This window comes from Mytilus galloprovincialis, chromosome 6, assembly GCF_965363235.1.
Source record: "Mytilus galloprovincialis chromosome 6, xbMytGall1.hap1.1, whole genome shotgun sequence".
NCBI classification, from domain to species: domain Eukaryota; kingdom Metazoa; phylum Mollusca; class Bivalvia; order Mytilida; family Mytilidae; genus Mytilus; species Mytilus galloprovincialis.
In genome coordinates, this window is record NC_134843.1 from 59,091,121 (window position 1) to 59,113,247 (window position 22,127).

Sequence of the window (22,127 nt, forward strand, 5' to 3'; positions counted from 1 at the left end):
TTCACAATCGTAGAAATGAAAGCCATTGTAGGGATAACGCGCTGCCAATTTTGCTCTCGGAAACCGATAAATTTATCCACATTGCACCACTACGATCCTTATATGTCAGTTGTATTTTAAAAGACAAATGTATCAACTAGCTAATGAGCATCAGTTAATGATCTTGTCTGCATTGATGCAACTTAAAACTATTGTCTGATCGGTTGTCAGGTGGAATTTTCAAAAATTCATAAACATTTAAAAAAATTCTAATTAAATATTTCGTGGAAGGGCAGACTAGATTTTTTAAGTGGTTGAAGACTATAAACCCTAGTTATCACACACAAAAAATTATAATTTTTCGAAGATATGCATTTTCATCATACAACTTGAAAGACTGTCGTCAAGTACTTTCAGCTAAAAAATAGCTATTCGAACACACCTACTCTGTTTTTGTGATTCATTAGATAGGTATTTCACTTGACCCATATATTTCAACTTTTAGTACTGTGATTTCTTTATATTATAAAGTCAACCTGTAACTTTTATATATAAAAATGATAGAATCTGAAGCAAACTACATGTATGTATGAAATATTCTTGCTTTGTACGATATAACAGTGGCGTAGCTGGGTAATTTTTACGTGTACGCCCGAACCTTGGCGTGGGATATGAGGAATGCCAGCCGCTTAATGTTAAAGCACCTTCTGGTAGTGGGTTCGAAAGGGACTAAGCCCCCGAAAGCTACTGAGAATGAGATACTATAATGATTCCTGTCAGTAAAAATCATTGATAGCAACATACTTTTGAATCTAAATGGTTAATTTGTTTTGGTTAAATTTTGTAATATGTTAACTTATTTATCGTGTTGAACTGGAAGCTAGCCTAATGGTCATTTGTTTTAGAGAAAACGTCCAAACCAATATTACTTTTAAATAAGTTTAAAGGGTACCGTGAGTTAGCATACAATCGACAAAAGCACCTTTTAATGAACACTAAAAAAAATTTCTAAGAGGTGCAATATAAAAATATTCTGGAACACCTAGGATTTCTTCCCACAAAAAGTGAATCAATTTATCATTCCTTTAAAGGGATTTAAAAAAAATCCAAAATTTTCTTTTTATATTTTTTTCTTGATATGGAATATTTCACGACAATCTATGAAGGTATATAATTTGAGCATGTAAAACAATCAATTGCGTAAAGAAGAGTCCGGCTATCTGTCTACCAGAAAGAACAGAAAAATGAACGAAAAAAAAAAATGATTTCAAAATTTTAGCTTTAGACATTAGTCATAGAAAAAGCTTCTTCGGCATTTTCATAAAATTCGATGAAGGTTCGACAAGTAGTTAATGTAATTGAGAAATAACAAAATGTAAGCCCAAACTGCGACCACTTATTAATTACAGAGAGAAATACATTTTGTCCTTATAATGCGGGAAAATTAAAGGTATACTTGCATTATTATTATATATATATTGCTCTGAATACTGTTTCACGGAGAGTCAAAAGACTTTATCCACATTCCGAACCTAAATATTGACGCTGCTTTGTCTCGCTTTTGGGACATAAATCACAGGCTCGACAAAAATACAAACAGCGTCTTGAATCTGAGCAGATAGTAAATTTCTTTAACTATAAGAAAAGTACGTAAAATTCATAGTAGATCATAGTAGATTCAGACTTTTACAAAAGATTCGAACAATTATATTAAATGATCTATTTGAATAAATTTAGTCCCTTTTTATTCAAAATTACAATCCATTGAAAAAAAGAAGCACAAGGCTGATGTGCTTTTGACCAGTTTTTCTTATTCTATGTCGATTATTTGTTTTATTTTCAAAATTCAAGTGTACGCCCGGGCGTTTTGACGTAAACGTAGCTACGCGCATGTATCAAGACAAAATATTCAACTCAAACACGCCCTAACATAAAAAGGTGCACTCGATTTTCTCTTTTCGATACAATTGTTACCCATTTTTTGGATTTTTTTCTTGAGTCACATAATGGAAGGGCAGACACGCAAATTACTGAACTAATAGATTGATATGTTTTCCGTCCGTGGTAATTGTTTTTTAAATCGGTGATTATGCATTTTCTACATTCAACTTGAAAGATACCCACGTCGTCGACTTGATATCTAATTGTTCTGCTTAACTATGCACTAGATAATTTGAAAACTTATGCAAATGATGTTTTTAAAATAAAACACTTCGTACTTGAGAAGACAATTGTAATTTTGTTTATTTCTATTAACTTTTAAAAAATTTTGTCACTATAGTGAGCATTACAGTAAGGATTTATCGTCTTCTCTTAACATTTTTTCTGACAAAGAGCTTCGATTCTTTTGTTCTATTTCAATCGGGTTTCCGACTGCCATTAGCTAAACGGTAACATATCTGTAAGGATAAAAAAAAAAACAAATTGCATACAAAAAGTATTTCACTGTATAACCTACAATGAGCAATGTAATAAATGGAAAAAAATCGAATGCAATTTAAACTATGCGGAATTGGTTGAGTGATTGTTTGTTGCTAAACGTCCGGTGGCCAATATTTCATGCATGTTCACAACGAGAACAAGGTAACAATATTAATGAATACATTAGGCAGGTCTTGTATTAATAGAGGCCATCCGGGATGAAGGTCGGGGAAATAAGGACTGCCAATGGAAAATGAAAGTATATTGGATAGGGACATAAATTTTGCCTTGCAACAGTCCACCTACGACCCCTCAAAAAGTTGTTGCAGGGGTTCTTAACTTGCAAAGAGCGTGACACTCTCTTAAAATCGGATTAATCGACCCTATTCTGTCCGGACGTGGCTGCAAACGTAATACATCCCGCACAACTAAACGGATTCCCCACTTTGGCAAGTGTTTTACTGCCGGTCGGAAGAAGACCAAGTCACCATAATTCTATTTCCCAGTCATCCTTTGGGGAAAACTATGCTTGAAGGCTGAACTAAAGATATCGGTAGCTTGAAAGAACATTGGTCGACAGATTCACGCATGAAAATTAAAAACTGTACTAAGAATTGTGATTTCGGGGCTCCTTTTGCTGACCATATATGCGCTGTGAATTTTATTATTTGTTGCAAGCTGTACGATGACTTATAATTGTTTTAATTATAACAACTGTCATTGTTTGGTTTCAGGTGGAGAGTTGTCTCAATGTTAATAATACAACACCTTTTTTACAAGGATGTCCAAATGTAATAAAAAGATATAAGTTTAGGTTTCATATAACTAAGGGTTCATATACGTTTGGTAAAATTATATATTCCTATTAAATCGTGATAAAGCACAAATTTCTATACAGACAAACGGCGATTTTGACACAAATATATCTAAGAACGACTGGCATATACATATCAGGTGTATATGATCTAAGCAAAAGTTACCCGGCTTTGTGTGTCAACTTTGTTAGTGTGCAAAATATTATTATCTCTCCATCTTCGAATATTTTAGCTGATAAATTACTTTCTCGATAATACTTTGAAACCCATCGATTAAAATATTCATTTTGTTATTAAATCAAATTCGGGTGAAATACTTCTTAGTCCGAAGCAGCGCATCTATTTTGGATGGGCACATATCCACTTTTTGATATGGGACGAGTTCTGACGTCCAACGGCCCCAGCTTGTCTAGCCAAACAACCGTTGGACATCAGAGTAATCTCGGACTACATACTTCTTTAACTGTGATCACTAATTTACGGACCTGACATTTGTTAGCATTGGTTTTGTATTTCATTCATACTACATAACCACCGTTCTCGTCCTAAGATAAGGACCGTGTAACACATATTATGTTAGAGTGCTACAATGTGTTTTTATACGCCCGTCAAAATTTTGACGGGACGTATTATGGTATACAAATGTCCGTCTGTCCGTTTATCAGTCCGGCGTAAACATGTCGTACCGTAACTTGAGAACTACTTATTCAAATTCCATGAAACTTAACATAGTTGTTTCTAATGATGGTCAAACGATCTGTATACTTTTTGGTGAACATAAGATTATAAAACTATTTGAGTTACGGGACTTTGTAACTAAAACAGGGGTGTGTTTTTGCAAATGTCGCGCGGTATCGGGAAAAAAAGATTAATGATTGATGCTTAACACTTAAAACACTTCTTAGTTATATTAATCTGAAGATCTGTATACTTTATGGTGATGATTCAAAAATTTATTTTAGAGTTATTGAGGTTTTTGTAAAAAAAAGAGGGGGTGGGGGGGGGGGGGCGGTCACATGTTGCGCCGTATGTCAAAAACGATTTATTATTATTGCTTAACACTTTACACACTTTTAAGTTACATTAAATTTAAGATTTGTATACATTTTGGTGAAGATTCCAATTTTCATTTTAGAGTTACCGGGTTTTTTTTTTTGGTAAATAAAGGGCGATTTTCATATGTTGTGTCGTATCTCAGAAATGATTTTTTATTATTGCATAAAATTTCACACATAAGACAATGGGCGATCATGCGCTCGTGGCGCAGCTGTTTATTTTCTTGGGTCATCCTCAATTCTGCTATGTACTTAGTTATCAGTTAACTCCTATGTAATAATTATTAAAGCTTACCAGCTTTCTTGACTCTAATTACACTTTCAGAAGCATCCAAAGTACAACCAAAAGTAGCATCAATCATGTTTTCATTCGAAGGTGTGTAGTTCCATATAAAGTTCAATATATGGTACTCTGAGTTTGAATCACAATGACATTTAGGTGTTGATGAACATGACGTTATTCCATTTTCCTTGCAATTTTGGATGTAGCCAATCAATGTTGCATCTTTACTAAATGTCACAAACGTTTCTATATTAACATCGTGATCTACACTGCAGTTCAAAGCCAGTGGATTGCCACCTAATATATAATCCGGCGAGACTGTTAATTGTATACCAATAACATGTCCTAAAAGTAAAACAAAGTTCATAAGATCATTAGTCATGTTAGTGCCAGTGAACTTTGTTTGAGTTGAGATGACTTTAAAATAAGAAAAGATATTTGCTACTTTTTATCATTTGTCCAAAAAATAAATTGACCATGGTTACCAAATGTATATACAAAAAAAAAAAAGATACAAAAAGTCATTTTAATATAAAATTATTTTTATCGATATATATATATATATATTATATGTAAAGATAATAGAGAATAAAATGATGCATCAAGTAAAATAACAATATGATTGAAAACTGTCACATACTACCACAAAACCTGACCAAAGTCAAATTAATCTAGACCAACTTTGCCATGTTTGCCTGAGGGAGTTGTAACCTTTAATCACGTTTTAAACAATATTTTTCGTTGGGAATAAAACTTGTAAGTACCGAAGCACCGACTACTGAGCTGATGGTACCTTCGAAAACTGATAGTCTACCAACATCAGTATCTACCCATTGATATAAAAACATGAAAACAGCCCGTTATAAATCATGTAAATGTTATGCGTTCGAAGCGAGTATCTAAATTATCTTACATCAGGAACGCTAACATAAACACACGGTAGCTATGAAAGTCTGATTGAAATCAAAACCTTCACTGGTCTGTTAATTTTAAGGATCTGAGGAATCAAATTAAAGTTCAGGTTTGGAGGAACTTTCGACATTCTTCAAAATCCTTGCCGTCAACAATTTTGTTACAAACGACTGCATGTGATTGACCTTCAAAACATATTGTTGTGTATCGGCGTAATGTTTGAGAATGTAGTCTGAAATGCTATATTTTAATAATTTTTCCTAACATTTTTGTCGACACTTAAAAGACGACCTTACCTCAACTTAGCAAAATAAATGAATTTCAATATTTTACAAACTTATATATGAAACATGTCGTGAATTGGTAAATAAAGGCAACAGTAGTATACCGCTGTTCAAACTCATAAATCCATGGACAAAAAACAAAATCGGGGTTACAAACTGAAACTGAGGAAACGCATTAAATATAAGAGGAGAACAACGACCCAACACTACAATGTAACACACACAAAATCCCACGAGAAAAACAAATTAAACATCAGAAACAAAATTCATGAATTTGGGATAGACAAGTACCGTGACACGTCTTATCGCAATGTGAATTTACACTCAAAATTAAGAGAAAACATACGACGCAACTTTAAAATGTAACACACACAGAAACGAACTATAATATAACAATGGCCATATTCCTGACTTGGTACAGGACATTTTTAAAGAAAAAAATGGCGGATTGAACCTGGTTTTGTGGCATGCCAAACCTCCCCTTTCATAGCCATGTGAAATATAACATTAAAATGACAACTCAACACCACAGGACTACAATATAAATAAATTGGAGAATACAATTGACAAAGAAACACACGAACAACAGCCAACAAGTTGACAAATTTTTAATACGTCAGAAGTGCATTTTATCCACACAAGATCCACCAGTGACGCCCAGATACAAAAGTTTGAAAGCCGAAACAAGCACAAAGTCGAACAGCATCGAGGACCAAAAGATAAAAAAAGTTGTGCAAAAAACGGGTAAAACATTAAACCCATATAATGTTGCAATTTTAAAACAATTGCGTTAAACTTTGTTTCGGGTTCAAACATTTTTAAAAATATCCGAATTTATTGTTTGATAAAAAAAAATTGCATAAAATGTCATTATAACAGACCACTGATGGGATGTCATCGGATCCTAACATGAGCAATAGGTAAATTTGCCAGAGCAAAGGGAAAGACCGCATACCATACTTTAAATATTTGCATATGCATATATAATTTGAAACAAACGCATTGACACTGTAGTGGAGCAAAAAATATGATGGATTACATAATAACATAAAATAATTTCAACAAATTCTGAACATTTTTTGGGGAAATACAAATTCGGTAATAATTAGCCGAAAAAATATAGAAAGTGACCTTACCATTGAGGACATTAAGACATTTGTCAGATAATTTAGAAGGGGGATGTAGTCAAAAGACAATAAACACATACAACAGAAAAAAATGTCTGACGACCTAAACACTAACGAGAAAAAAGAACAATATCAATACAATGGACAAGGAAGGATATGGTGAATGCTAAAAACATATGCATGTACAAACACCTAGCACATATAAATATCCAAACTTCCTCATTTGAAAACAACTCTGAAAATAGATCGCAGAAAATCACCGACGAAGGCCATGTGTGTGGTTTATTGAGATTTATGGTTACCTTCTTCATCAGTACTAGTTGATACGCAAATCATTTCTGCGTTGTTGATTTGTTTAACTTGACTGAATTCTGAGCATTATAACAGATTTTATCAATTTAAACGCATGCATAAACATAACTTACTGATTGAAAAATATTTTATCATATATAAGAAAAGGATACACGATCTTAAATATCAATTAATATTGATATGGCACTAACATATACCTCAATTGTGATTGATTGATACAAACGTTGAAGTTGAAGATGCACTAGCTACGAGATATATGAAAACCTTTATATATTATTTTGTTTGGCTCAATCAGTAATGAAATACAAATAGTAAAATAATTAAAAAGTCAATTGTTCACTGAACAATAGAAAGGAAAAACTTCGATATAATTAACAAGAAAGGATATGACGAATACTGGTGGCATCATATACAACATTTGTACAAACACCTAGTTCAGATAACAGCGAAACTTCCTTTTTTTGAAATCATAAAAGAAAATCACCGACCAAGTAAAGTAAATGAAAAAACAACTAATATGTTGTTAATGTATAGGAGACAATATGATATCTATAAATTTCCAACAAAACCAAATGACGATTTTGATGCAAATATGGTCGGAAATTAATAATATAACAATTATAGCCTATTTATTAGGTCAATACAGGATATATCGACCTCGTCCTCAGTCAATATACCCCTTTCATGTCAATATATCTTTGATACGACCTCATACAAAGGCTATAATAGTATTGTATGCAGACTATGGCAAAACCACGAAATTAAATATCCACGAAAATGAAATGTTTACTGAATCCACGAAAATTGATACCCACAAAAATAAATGAATCCACAATATAAGAAAAGGATACACAATTTCAAATATCAATTAATATATGTGGCACTTACGTATACCTCATTTGTGACTGATTGATCATTTTTATAAATTTTCTGTAACAAAACATTGGATTTTTCGATACACTAAGAATGTTCTTGTCCAATAAATAGATTATCATAGCTGTATTTGGCACAACGTTTAGGAATTTTAGTTCCTCTTCAACTTTGTACTTGTTTGGTTTTATAACTGTTTTGATCTGTGCGTCACTGATGAGTCGTATGTAGACGAAACGCGCGTCTGGTGTGCTAAATTATAATCCTGGTACCTTTGATAATTTTAAACACCACTTGGTCGATGCCACTGCTGGTGGACGTTTCGTCCCCGAGGGTATCACCAGCCCAGTAGTCAGCACTTCTGTGTTGACATGAGTATCAATTTTATGGTCATTTAAAAAAAAATTCTGTAACAAAACTTTTTTTTTTTCGGTAAACTAAAAATTTTCTTATCCCAGGAATAGATTATCTTAGCCGTATTTGGCACAACTTTTTTGGAATTTAGGGTCCTCAATGCTCTTCAACTTTGTACTTGTTTTGCTTTAAAACTGTTTTGATCTGAGCGTCACTGGAGAGTCTTATGTAAACGAAACGCGCGTCTGGTGTACTAAGTTATAATTCTGGTACCTTTGATAATTATTGATACAAACGTTCACTACAAAAGAAAAAACCTGAAAAGATCAGATTGACTGAATTTGAAATAATTTTTACTCGACATTCTCAACAGTATTAATTTCGCTTGAATTGTGTATCGACACATTATGCACTCTTTAAACACTTTCTTTTGCTGTTGAATACTCATTCGTATACAATAAGATACCCTTTGTGTGCGACTGAGTGGGAGTACCCCGAATGACCCCCATGCATTTTGATTTTGATTTTTTTTCGTTATTAAAGTTTAATTAAATTGATTTCACTTTAGAGTATATGCCATAGTTACTGAAAAACTGCCAGTCAAATTTGCTTTACTAAAACATGTAAAATGATTTTAAAATGTGACTGTGTGACTCTTTTGAATCCCACCACGCATGTGTGTGTGTGGCTTAAAAAGATGAACCTTTATTATTTTGTTTATTTGGGACAAAGAATTTGTTCCAATTTTGATTTTGTTCTCAAGTAATCATAGAACAAAAACATGTTTAGATCTTAATTATGCATGTCTGTGATCCATTTCATAAGACCAATGATTTCTATAGATATCATTGACGGGACCATTTATTAATACAGTTTTCTAACATTCACAGGGTAGATTGTTTTTTGATTGATTGATTGTTGGTTGCTTAACGTCCAGTGGCAAATATTTCATGCATATTCAGGACGAGAACAAGTTCATTAGAGGCCATCTGGGATGATGGTCGGAGAAATTTGGACTGCCACTGGAAAATGAGAGTATATTGGATAGGGACAGAAATTTTGCCTTGCAACAGGCCACCTACGGACCCCTCAAAGAGTTGTTGCAAGGGTTTTTAACGTGCAAAGAGCGTGGCACTCTTCTTACACGAGACATCGGATTTAACGTCCCCAATCTGACCGGACGTGACTGCGAACTTGATACATCCCGCACAGCCAAACGGACGCCCCACTTCGGCAAGCGTTTTACTGCCGGTCGGAAGAAGACCAAGTGACCATATTTCTATTCCCCAGTCACCCTTGGGGGGGGGGGGTATTTTCGGAAATTATCCGATTTGTTGTTATGTGAAATTATTTCACCTCATAATTTTAATGAAGAAAATCCATTTCAGTTCTAAAATTTTTAATTAAAATAAAGAAACAGTATATTGCATGAAGAGTAATAAAGATAAAGTTCTATCATGTATATTGGTCATGATATGTAAAACTCGGAATTGTCAAGTAAATTTAAGACACAATTCAAAATGTTCAGAATATGTCAAGACAGTATTCAAAGGTCAATAATTTGTCTAGAAATTTTAAGAGCACATTCAGAAAGTCGAGAACTTGTCGGGAAAAATTCATACAAATTTAAAATAAATCAGAATTTGTCAAAAAAAATAAAACACACGTCATACTTTTGGAGAATGTCGAGTAATTGTTCGTGTAAATGAAGACAAAAATTGTTTTTTTCAGACTTTTGGACGTTTGTAGTGTTTGAAGCTCAAACTAATCAAAACTTCGCTAAACAATTGAAATTAAAAAAAATATTCGGTGTTATTTGTAAACGACACCCGCGGAAATAACGTTCTTTTCGACATTTTGTTTGTCGCTCACAGACATTACAGAAATTGGACATTGTGAATTTATGATCTGCCTTTTTTGGTTAAGGTAAAATTGCAGTCTATGTGTTTAGGGCCTCGTTTCAAAATATATTTTATCATAATAAATGCAAGGTTTTGTAATAGAAAATAAAAAGTCTAAGAAGTCCGAAAAAAGAAATCGTTTATCTTTGCGATATTCAAATAATGGCTTATGACACAATTACGGGTCAACTTTCCCATATTGCATAAAGATTCACTCGTTTGTAATTTTATGAACTTCAATATTTGCCGAGTCATATTGGACAACTGAACAGCAAGTGTTCGAGTTTACCCTTCTGATCTAGCATCCAGGTTTTTTTCACCTTAGTCTAGGATTTTTGTACTGATCAACGACAAACATGTTTAATTAGATATACTTTTCCACTTTGTAAATGAACTTACCTATTAGTATACAAACGATTAGTGTTGATAATATACATGAAACACGAATCATTCTTAATAGTGCTTTGGAGAACTGAAATAATGATATAGAATTAACAACCAAAAAATGAGCAATAATTAAATCAATAGTAATAATATGAAGATAAATCATGATAAAAACCTATATATTAAAATACTAAAACGTGAAAGCGTATCCTAATTTATACCGAGTTGATGTTTACCGAGCCCGGAAACTCATAAACGATCCGGGTGAACTAATAGATCCTTAGATTAACATATTCTAAAATAAACAAATACAACACTGTACTACGATCTTTGTATTTTTTTATCCGTTTAAATATTAAGTTTTTTTTATCAGTAAAGTAAAATCAAACTTAACATTTTCGCTATACACATGTGCGCATTTATGGCTCAATTGGGGTGTACAAGTACCCGTGAACGTCCACTCTATACATTGTTAGCTATATTTCTATTTGTATACTTCCAATAAATTAAACCTTTTTCAACTGATTTTGATAGTTTGTTCATATGTTGTATTGTAACTGGTTACGGGAGGGTTTGGTGCCATTTAACTTGCTCTGTTTTAACCCCGCCACTTTATTGCGTGTGCCTGTCCCAAGTCAGGATGCTGGAGCCTGTAATTCAGTGTTTGTCATTTGATTTGTTGCTGTCACATTTTTGTTTTTCTTTCACTATTTTGTTCATAAAACAGGCTTTCTTTTTCTCGTTTGAATTGTTGTACATTCTTCATTTCAGTGCTTTTTATAGTTGCATATTCGGTATGGGATTTGCTCTTTGTTGGAGGCCGTACGGTTACCTTTAGTAGTTAATCAGTGACATTTAGACTTTGTGGAGAGTTGTTTCATTGGCAATCATACCATATCTTCCTTTCCATGTCATGTTTTAAGTAAAGCACGGAAAGCCTGGACTTCCCGCGATTTCATGCAAGGCAGACCTTAATTCATAAACATTCATGCTCTGTTAGTATTGCCAAACAAAGAAGTGATTCCAAACACAAATTTCGATTACGGTTATGAAATATCATTAAGATTGTCGCGTTATTTACGAATAGATTGTCACATGCAACAAGGGCTAGAAAAGCACGGTAAGTATAGTGTCCGGCTAGGATCGAGGTTTTTGGAGTGATTCTGTCCATTTCCTGACTTTTTCGAGTGATAGCACATGCGTTCAGTTCAATTAACTGCTATTTCGTAATTATAATAGTTTTTTACATTACTACCCATCTTATATTGACTACTTTACATGTTTCGATCAACAAAGAAGCACAATTTCCTTGTATTTAAACCAAAAATTCAGTGTTTATTATTGTCCGGGTTTTTACGAGAGCAATTGTGAAATCGTCCGGGTTTTTAGACAAATAGGCTGGGATTTTTACAGAAAATTTGAATAAAAAAAGGTATTCTATACTTTTTTTTAGTTTATACTGGTAATTTAATGAATGAATTTTTTTTTAATTCTCAATAATTCATAAAAACATAGTACTACATTGATCAAATCTAACCTTTTTGAATTACACAAGTTTTCTGTACGGAAATCGTTCTACCACTACTTTCCAGTATTAAATTAGAAATTATTAGATCCTTTATAAAAGGTATTTAGAACAAAGTACAGGAGAATTATAATCTTTTCAACTTCATGTCATGGTACTTTTGTTAGTTTAAACACTTTATAAATAGTTGATTGGGAAACAAGTTATTTCAATTGTAACGTGTAACCGGGCGATCACTTGATCCGTATCTGAATAAATCAGGATTTCATGTGTTCAACTCAATTTTTGCAACACAACCAGTTGTCCTATTCAAAACAATCAACACATCCATCAATGGATTCACAACGAAAAATATATACACAGCACAATGCACATAAATCAAAATACAAGGTGCAGTACCTCATTCACAATGCATAAACACAATGTTTCAAAACAGACTGTATATACACAATGTCACTATGCAATAACTATGCAACATGTATCAGACCGATTTATTCACAATGTCACTAACAGATTTCTATGCAACATGCATCAGGCCCTTCATTACACAATGTCACCAACAGATTGCTATGCAACATGCATAAAGTAAGTATCACACAAAACGTATGAACACAAAAACACATATATACAACTTCTATTTACAACGTCCACCAATATGTAGTATCACCTTGTAAGTCTGCAACTAACCACAATAACACAATGACACAATTACACTTGCACAAATCCTTCAATGCACAAGGAATATATATATAAACACAGCTGAACTCACGCACTAACTATCCCTTTGAGTTCCCACACAATGAATATTATCCAAACTGGTAAGGTTTAACACAGTGCTCTTTAACTAATACACTTCTAAAATATTACCACTTGCAACACCAGCAAGTAAACACCTTGCATTCTCACTAATACAAATCTATGAAGTATTCACACTTCCACATAGTACAACTTGCAACACCAGCAAGTATACACCTTTTATTCTCACTAATACAATAACTTATTATATACATAAGTTTCACTTTATACATTGTATCACAATCACTATTGCAATATCCACATATAAATCCGAACACTATTTATATATATCCTTTTGAATCACTGAATTCACTCTACTTACCAGTTGGAAAATAATCCCTGATGTTATCACTTCAACGGTGCACATAAAACTGACACAGTTTCTCTGTCTTGAGCTGGTTTATATACAAACATCTGGATCAGTCAATTTTACTTAAAGGGTTGAAAATCAAGACTATACCAATTTTAGGGGTGTTTTAGGTAACAGATTGTACTCCGACTATGGAGAAACGTATATACACATAGAAACACAATTAATAGGAAAAGACAACTGGTATTTCACATAAAAATAAATGAACTATGACCGATTGTCGTTGCACAACTTATATATGTATCCCTTTTCACTTTTGTACTTTTGTTGCCAAAGTAAATTACAATTTCGTGGTGAACCATGAAGTTTTTGTACGGGACGTATTATGGTACCCCGTTGTCCATTAGTCCATCATCAGCATATCGGGAAAAAACTCAAAAACGTTGTAACCAATTTACATAAAACTTCGGTGAATTGTCTATTGAGGTATCATCCCTTCCGAATATTTAGAAATGATTGATTTTACGTTTCCGAGTTATGATATTTTATTAAACATTATAGAGTTTCTTAAGAGCCTGTGTCACTTACCTTAGTCTATTTGCTGCAGTGCATATGCATGTCAAACAAAGGGCACTTACCAACATTAAAGACAAGAATATAATTCATGGCAAAATTATCTGTTTTGGTGATGGTGACTTGTTTGTAGATCTTATTTTACTGAACATTCTTGCTGTTTACAGTTATCTCTATCTATAATGAACTTAGTCAAGTAGTTTCAGACGAGAAAATTTTTGTAAAAGTTAAGTTTTTGACATTGAGAAAATATTTATAGGTGTCATAACGAGTGAGAATAGATATCAAGCGATATTCCATTCTCACACGTTATTAAACCTAGTTGTATTAATACGGCCAACACTCTTATTGCGTTGAACTAAAAATTCCGAGAATCGTTGCTCTAGAATTTTGCACACGAAATGTACATCGTCGTAACTTTGAAAGTCATCAACACCCTAACGAATAGCCAGTGAAAATGCCGTAATATCGTCTAATGATGATATATAAGGTGTCAGACCACCAATTAAAATTCCCTATATGTTTTACCAAATTTAGCAATTTTCACAGCTTTCTAAATATCTTACCCTACGTTTAACTTCCAAGAAACCAGGTATATCCTGATATGTACATGTATCATCTTTCTGCATGCCAATACCCTTAAAGCCTTCTAAGAAAAAGACCGACATTCGAATAGAGGTTCTCCAAAAATAACCCCTGGTTCTCGGAATCTTTAATAAGTATAAGTTGGAGCGCAATAATCCTCAATTTTTAATTATAATTCATAGACAAGTAAATTTTGGCTCAAAATGATCTTAACATATTTCTCTTTCACCAAAAGTTTGATTTTTGAAAATTTGTTGGTTAGTTTAAGTACACAAGGACATCGAATGCACTATTTTTTATCAGAGTAATTCTACTTTTACAGCAGATCAAATTAATGCAGATTTCCGTATTTTCATATCAAACTCTGTGCTCTGTGTAGTGATGAAAGGAGAAATTTCTATTCATGCAAGAAATAGATAATATGACACAGCCATGCATAAGAGAAATGAACTTTGAAAACATGACAGGTGTATCATGCGACCATGGCGCAGCTGTTTATTTAAAAATGGAGTAAGGAACCTCAGTACTGAATCAGAAAAATGCATTCTACTAATGGAGGCCTGACCCCCGCCCCAACACAAACAAAAAATGAAATAAAAACAACAACACAGACTCAATTAATCCGCTCAATTTTTTTCCAATTGACAAAAAACATTTGAATTAGATTTTATACATAATAAACAATGAAATGAATAGCTCATCAGGAATACAAATATCTGTATGTACGTCTCAATCCAAATCATTTATGCGTACATTATATTGTTGACATCACGAATATGTACTGTACAGGATGAAAGTTATAAAATATGATAAACAGCAAAATATATACAAATGAACGAATGTTTATTTCATGAATTGTTAGAGCACCATTATGAAACCTGAAAATGCATTGGTTCATGCCTGGAAAAGTGCTTAATTTGTAACTTTGTTTATTATTTTTAATCGTAAATACACCGACAAATATCATTTTAAGCTATTAGCAATTTGTATAATCACTCGAAAAAAAATGGACACACTCGAAAAAGTCCGGACTGCTCTCAAAAACCCCCGGACATAAATAAATGAATTTAGTCTCAAAATGTCGTTTTCAATGCAAAAACAAGAATTTTTGTAAAGTGTCTGTATTTCTAAGGATATATAAATTCCATGTATGCATTTCCTTCAACATTACCAGTGTTATGTGTATAAAAATGGCTTTATTCTGTAATTTTTGAATTAAATAAAATTGAGAAAGGAAATGGGGAATGTGTCAGAGCGACAACAACCCGACCATAGAGCAGACAATAGCCGCCACCAATGGGTCTTCAATGTAGCGAAAACTCCCGCACCTTTCAGCTGGCCCCTCAAAACATATGTATACTAGTACAGTGATAATGGACGTCATACTAAACTCCAAATTATACACAAGAAACCAAAGCATTTCAATGGTTATTTTAACTTTTTTTAACGAAAAATAATGTCGGGTTAGTTATATCTTTCTATATTAAATACTATCATACATGATATAACTTTTTATATCAAACAAAAGAGTTTATGTCACGTCTTGTTAGAGATGAAGTCTGTTTGTTTACATTTTTGTTCATATTCACTCGAAAAAAAGGGGTCACACTCGAAAAAGCCCGATCAAATCACTCGAAAAACCACGATCCTAGTCGGACACTATACCTACCGTGAAAAGACATACATGGACATGTCAGATATTCTTTACGTACAGAATTGTTGACCTTTTCAACCCTTTATGAAAAAAGCCCTCCGAACTCTAGAAATCTTCTGATCCCCAATGTGTATATCCTTAATATAAATATGCTAAAGACGTCCTAACAATCAGTAGCCTTAAAGTAGCCAACTTTCATTAATTATTTATGTGAAGCATTTAAAATCAGAAATTAAAAATAAAATAAATGACTTTCATAAAGAATCATTAAAAAGTAAAATAGAAACAATCTAGCAAACTCTTTCAGTATGAAAAATTAATATACATTCACTTGAAAAAAATATGATTCCCATTGATTTTTATATCTGGAGTTTTATTTTACCAGATTTCACAGAATTGACTATGGTCTTGAAATACAAAATGATCTTTCCTTTGAAAAAAATCGGGAACAAAAAGGTTGCAAAACCTGCAGAGTCAATAAAGTTTAATCTCTTTTAATTCTGAAATACAAGTCAAGTTAGAATATCAGACACATTTTTAACTTGATATAAAATCAGACGACTATATTTCTTTTAATTTCCTTGATGAACAAATATTATTTTATACAGTTAACATTAATTCCTTCAGACATATTAGAACTATTGGCTTCTTTTTTTTTTATGTCACTAGTACTGACGAGAGCACACGTCTTTTTATAACATTCCTATAAAATATCATAAATTTACCCTTATGTTTTTGGTGTTCATTTTTGTTGATAGTTTGTTCTATAAATTTCTTTGCCACAACCGCAAGTGTAAATGTTGTATGCCATTACCATCGAATTGTTTTAATTGGTTTGCATAACTAATGAAATAGTCTTGGTAAATGAATTTTCAATATCAGTTTGTATGGAGATGATATAAAAAAAACCTAGAAAGTTTCTATAGTATACGGATGTCCCATCCACAGTATCATTTTGTATGTTTAGTTGACCGTGAAAATCTGGTGAAATCTCTAATTTGGCATTCAAATTAGAAATATCATATCATAGGGAACATGTGAACTATGTTTCAAGTTGAATGGACTTCATCTTTATCAAAAACAATCTCGACCAAAAACTTAAAACTGAAGCGGGACAGACGGATCAACGAACGAACGGACAGACGCACAGACCAGAAAACATAATGCCCATAAATGGTGCATACAAATAAACTCGATAAGTAAATTTTAAGATTGGTATACTTTTTAAATCAGTTGTATGACTGCATAATATGTATAGAAAAAAAACAGCGGTTTAAAAGGAGACGGTTATTTTATAAAATCTTCGCTTCGTCAATATTCTTAATACTTCCATTTCTACATCATATACATTCCGCTGGCAAAAATTGGAGAAAAAAAATTTATCAAAGAAATCAAATACAAAACTTATACCGGTGTAAGTCTGATGCAGGTTCCGTTACTTACAAATCAAATTTAAACATCTGTTAACAAATTACAAAATTGGAGTATATTGAAAACCAAATATACTGTAGTATATCTACTGTAGCTTAAATAGTTGAAGAATAATGTTTTCCCTTTCATAAACGAAGCATATTATTAACAAGAAAATGACTGTTTCAATTATCCAAATATTTCATGCTTGAGGAGGATTGCTCAAATCTGTTCCGGTAAAAGATATAATAATGCAAAGTTGAAATATTCTGTAAATAAAGGCAACAATAGTATACCGCTGTTCGAAATTCATAAATCGATTGAGAAAGAAACAAATCAGAGTTACAAACTAAAGCTGAGGGCTTTTATGGCAATGTTAAATATAACATTAAAATGACAACATTACGTGACAGGTCTACAATACACATAATTGGGAGAACATATAGGTCAGAGAAACAGTTTCACTTAAATTTGCTTTGTCTTTAAAATTGTGACAAATATATATTCAAGTACAAATAGAGAAATATAATATTATATTTATATAATACTCACAAATATGGACCAAAAGTGTTTGTCAAATGTCACCGTATCTTTTTTAACGGTTATTTTATCTTTTACACCTGGTATTGTAGAAACGACAGTTAATGTACACTGTTCTTATACAGCAAAAGGAATTGTTAAACGACCTTGACTGTGAATAACCCTTGTACTGTTCTTATCACCTGACATTAGAATATTCAAAGGAAATCCTCTAAAAATAGACACTAAATTCGAGTGTTATGCTTGAATAAATATAAAACGCAAATGATTTAAAAGTTATTTATCAAATACTATAATTACAGTTTAGGTTATGTGTTGATATTGTAGGGGCAAACAATACCTAGTCACATGTGTATATGCCAAAAGTAAACTTGTTATCAGATCCCCATCTTCGTCATTGTGTTACTTTCAAAGTTTATTCTTGAACCACAACAATGCACAATGTGCATAAGATTGAACAAAAAAGTAGTTGGTCGGATCTTAGTATCGTTTTCATCCTATCTACAAGTATAAAAACGTCGTCTGTTTTAAAAAAAACATAAGAAAAACTTCTACATATAGATGTTTTATATTAGATAACTAAACACAGTTTGAATATAATAAATAGTATGGCATTGTGATTAGTCAACATAATCATTAGCATTTGTTTAAACTACTAGCTGTTTTCTGCATATTGGTTGAGTTGTCCCTCTGATACATTCACCGTTTACATTTTTATATTTATATAATACTCACAAATATGGACCAAAACTCATGTATTTAGTTTAAATGTTTAATGTTATATTTGTAATTCTCATCGGATTTTGTCAAATGTGTTGACGTCTTTTCTATTATATTTATGTATTATGGAAAAAAAATTAATCACCTCCGTCATTTATTAGATTTAATTCTGGTCAACATAATCTGTACGACAATCTAAGTTTGAAGTTGGATTCATAACAAACTGCACATATACATATTATAGTTAATTGCTATTAATAAGTATTGCAATATGCATTGTGTTTAAATGCAATATCAGTATTTAGTTCTATTTTAATCTTTAATCAATCCTAATTCTATCTTACTTTTGAGATATAGTTTTTCATATGTGACGTAATTTTTCTGCTGTTTCAGAAATTTCATATGTTCAAATTTTTAATGCCTTATCACCATCGTATGTGACGTAATTTTTAATGCCTTTTCACCGTCGTATGTGACGTCATTTTCATAATTTACTGCGTTGAGGCCTGGACTGAGTCGGGTGTGTCTATTCTGTGTTGGTCATTCATTATGTAGTCGTGTTTGTTTTATGTAATGAGTTAATACTTCAGTTTCATTATGTATATCTGTTATATTGATTTGTTAAAATTTACTGTTTGCAATAGCATTAATTGTTTTAAATAATTAGGATGTTCTTATCCCAAGCATACAAACTTAGCCGTATTTGACACAACCTTTTTCAACTTTTGATCTTCAGTGCTGTACAACTTTGTACTTTTTTTCGCTTTCGATTTTTTATATCTGGGCGTCACTGGTGAGTCTTGTGTGGACGAGGCGCGTTTTTGGCGTATTAAATTTTAAACCTGATGCTTTTTGTTATTCATTAATCATGTGTTTCTTTGTCTAATACGTTTTCCTATTTATTTGTATTGTAGTCCTGTAATATTATGTTGTCATTTCTATGTTATATTTAACATTGCCATTAAAGTGCGAGGTTGGCATGCCACAAAACCAGGTTCAACCCACCATTTTTTCCTTTAAAAATGTCCTGTACCAAGTCAGGAATATGGCCATTGTTATATTATAGTTCGTTTCTGTGTGTGTTACAATTTAACGTTGCGTCGTTTGTTTTCTCTTATTTTTTAGTATAAATTGACATTGCGATAAGACATGTCACGGTACTTGTCTATCCCAAATTCATGTATTTGGTTTTGATGTTATATTTGTTATATTTGTTATTCTCGTGGGATTTTGTCTGATGCTTGGTCCGTTTCTGTGTGTGTTAGTTACATTGTAGTGTTGTGTTGTTGTTCTCCTCTTATATTTATGCGTTTCCGTCAGTTTTAGTTTGTTACCCCGATTTTGTTTTTTGTCCATGGATTTATGAGTTTGAACAGCGGTATACTACTGTTGCCTTTATTTATGCCTCCTATGCAATGTTGGGTTGAGACATTCCATACGTTAGACTGTATTTTTGAAAAAAATGGAGTTTCTATTTCTGCACGTACTTACTGTGACAATTTTACACAAGTACACAATTGTTTGTTTGTAAATACCCAAGAACTAATGTTTCAACTCAATCAGTCGAAGTTGGACTTAGATAGATGAGGGTCTTAATTAGGAGTGGGTCTTCGTTTCTGTATTTTAAAAACTAGTATCACTATTCAGTATTACAATGGCTTATTCTGTAACAGAGGGACGAAAGATACCAGAAGGACAGTCAAACTCATAAATCGAAAATAAACGGACAACACCGTGGCTAAAAATGAAAAAGACAAACAGACACACAATAGCACCAGGGCATAACATATAAAACTACAGAATAAACATCACGAACCCCAACAAAAGATGGGGTAATCTCAGGTGCTCCGGAACGGTAAGCAGATCCTGCTCCATGTGGCACCCGTCGTGAGGCTCATGTTATAACAAATCCGGTAAATAGTCTAATTCAGTACACTACCAACAATTTGACTAGCATTTACATGTACATTAAATGCCGCTATATAAACAGTACTTTTAGGAAACATCACTAATCAGTACATTAAATGCCACTATATAAACAGTACTTTTAGAAAACATCACTAATCAGTACATTAAATGCCGCTATATAAACAGTACTTTTATGAAACATCACTAAACAGTACATTAAATGACGCTATATAAACAGTACTTTTAGGAAACATCACTATTCAGTACATTCATTTTTATATCATTTTCAGTAATGTTGGGAAAAAGTTGATTACAGTACTGAAAATTTCAGTCATTTTACAGTACTGAAAATTTCAGTCATTTTTCAGTACTGAAAATTTCAGTCATTTTTCAGTACTGAAAATTTTAGTCATTTTCAATACTAAACTTTTTGTCATCTTTAAGTACATGTGTACTTCTAAACATACAATATCAGGTCAATGTCAGAAAAATATATAATGTTTTTTTATACTGCAAATAGTTCTGTTTATTTCATATAAAATATAGTAACACAGCTATATTGTGTACGATGTCAATTTCATCATGGAACACTTTCTCCACAATCAGGGGTCCATTAAGGGATGAAAATAAGTTTGACATTTGTGTTACGATTTGAATAGCTATCAATTTATTAATTTAAGTTGCAGTTAAAAAACAATATTAGGTCAATGTCAGAAAAAATATTTGTTTTTGTACTCGGCGCAAAAATGGGGAAGGGCTCAGTAGAACTTCGTCCTTCCCCAGTTTCTCAGCCTCATACAAAAAATATTACTGAGACTGAGAAACTGGGGAAGGACGAAATCATTCTACTGCGCCCTTCCCTTCCCCAGTTTTATTCGGAATACCAAAAAGTTTATATGTTTATGACATTGACCTAATATTGTTTTTATACTGCAACTTAAATTAAAACATTGATTTTTAAATCGTAACTATCATATATTAATAGCATAAATATCAAATTTAGTATTATCCCTTGATGAACCTCTGATGGTAGAGAAAGTTTTCCATGATGAAATTGACATTGCACAAAATATAGAAATCAACGACAACGGAAGCCTGCAATGAACGGTGTTTTAATCTTTTGCTGACGACAACTTCTAAATCTACTCAGGACCAGGATTCTTTAAGGTAAAAAGTTACGAAATATATCAAAGTATTTCACATTTGAGTATGGTGGTCCTGAAATCAAATAAGGTGTTCAAACTTGGGATATTTTAGTTGGGTGCAAAACTATGGAAGGGAATATCCGCCAAAATTATACAATGCTTAATTTGTGAAATGGCATGCAATTTCTTATTCGTATAACATATGCAATTTCTTAATTTGTAAAATGTCATTTCTTAATTTGTAACATGTATTTTTTCCATCCGT

The 22,127-nt window shown here is 32.5% G+C and overlaps 1 protein-coding gene across 7 annotated transcripts in view; it reads right to left on the reverse strand.

Moving 5' to 3' along the window:
- LOC143079991 (uncharacterized) overlaps window positions 1-18,236 on the reverse strand; it is a 30,263-nt gene extending 12,027 nt beyond the window's left edge. For 5 of the 7 annotated variants that reach the window (XR_012979581.1, XR_012979582.1, XR_012979580.1 and 2 more), the window contains exons 1-3: window positions 18,102-18,236; window positions 10,713-10,785; window positions 4,566-4,898 (exon numbers count right to left, since the gene is read on the reverse strand). Coding sequence is in view for 3 of the 7 variants with exons in the window: in XM_076255633.1 (XP_076111748.1) it covers window positions 4,566-4,898; window positions 10,713-10,764 (385 nt within the window). In the remaining 4 variants the exon portion in view is untranslated. Of the gene's footprint in view, window positions 1-1,878; window positions 2,379-4,565; window positions 4,899-10,712; window positions 10,786-18,101 lie in introns of those variants that run through there. The other 2 variants (XM_076255634.1, XR_012979583.1) reach the window with 2 other exon arrangements.
- Between the last annotated feature and the right edge of the window lie 3,891 nt (window positions 18,237-22,127).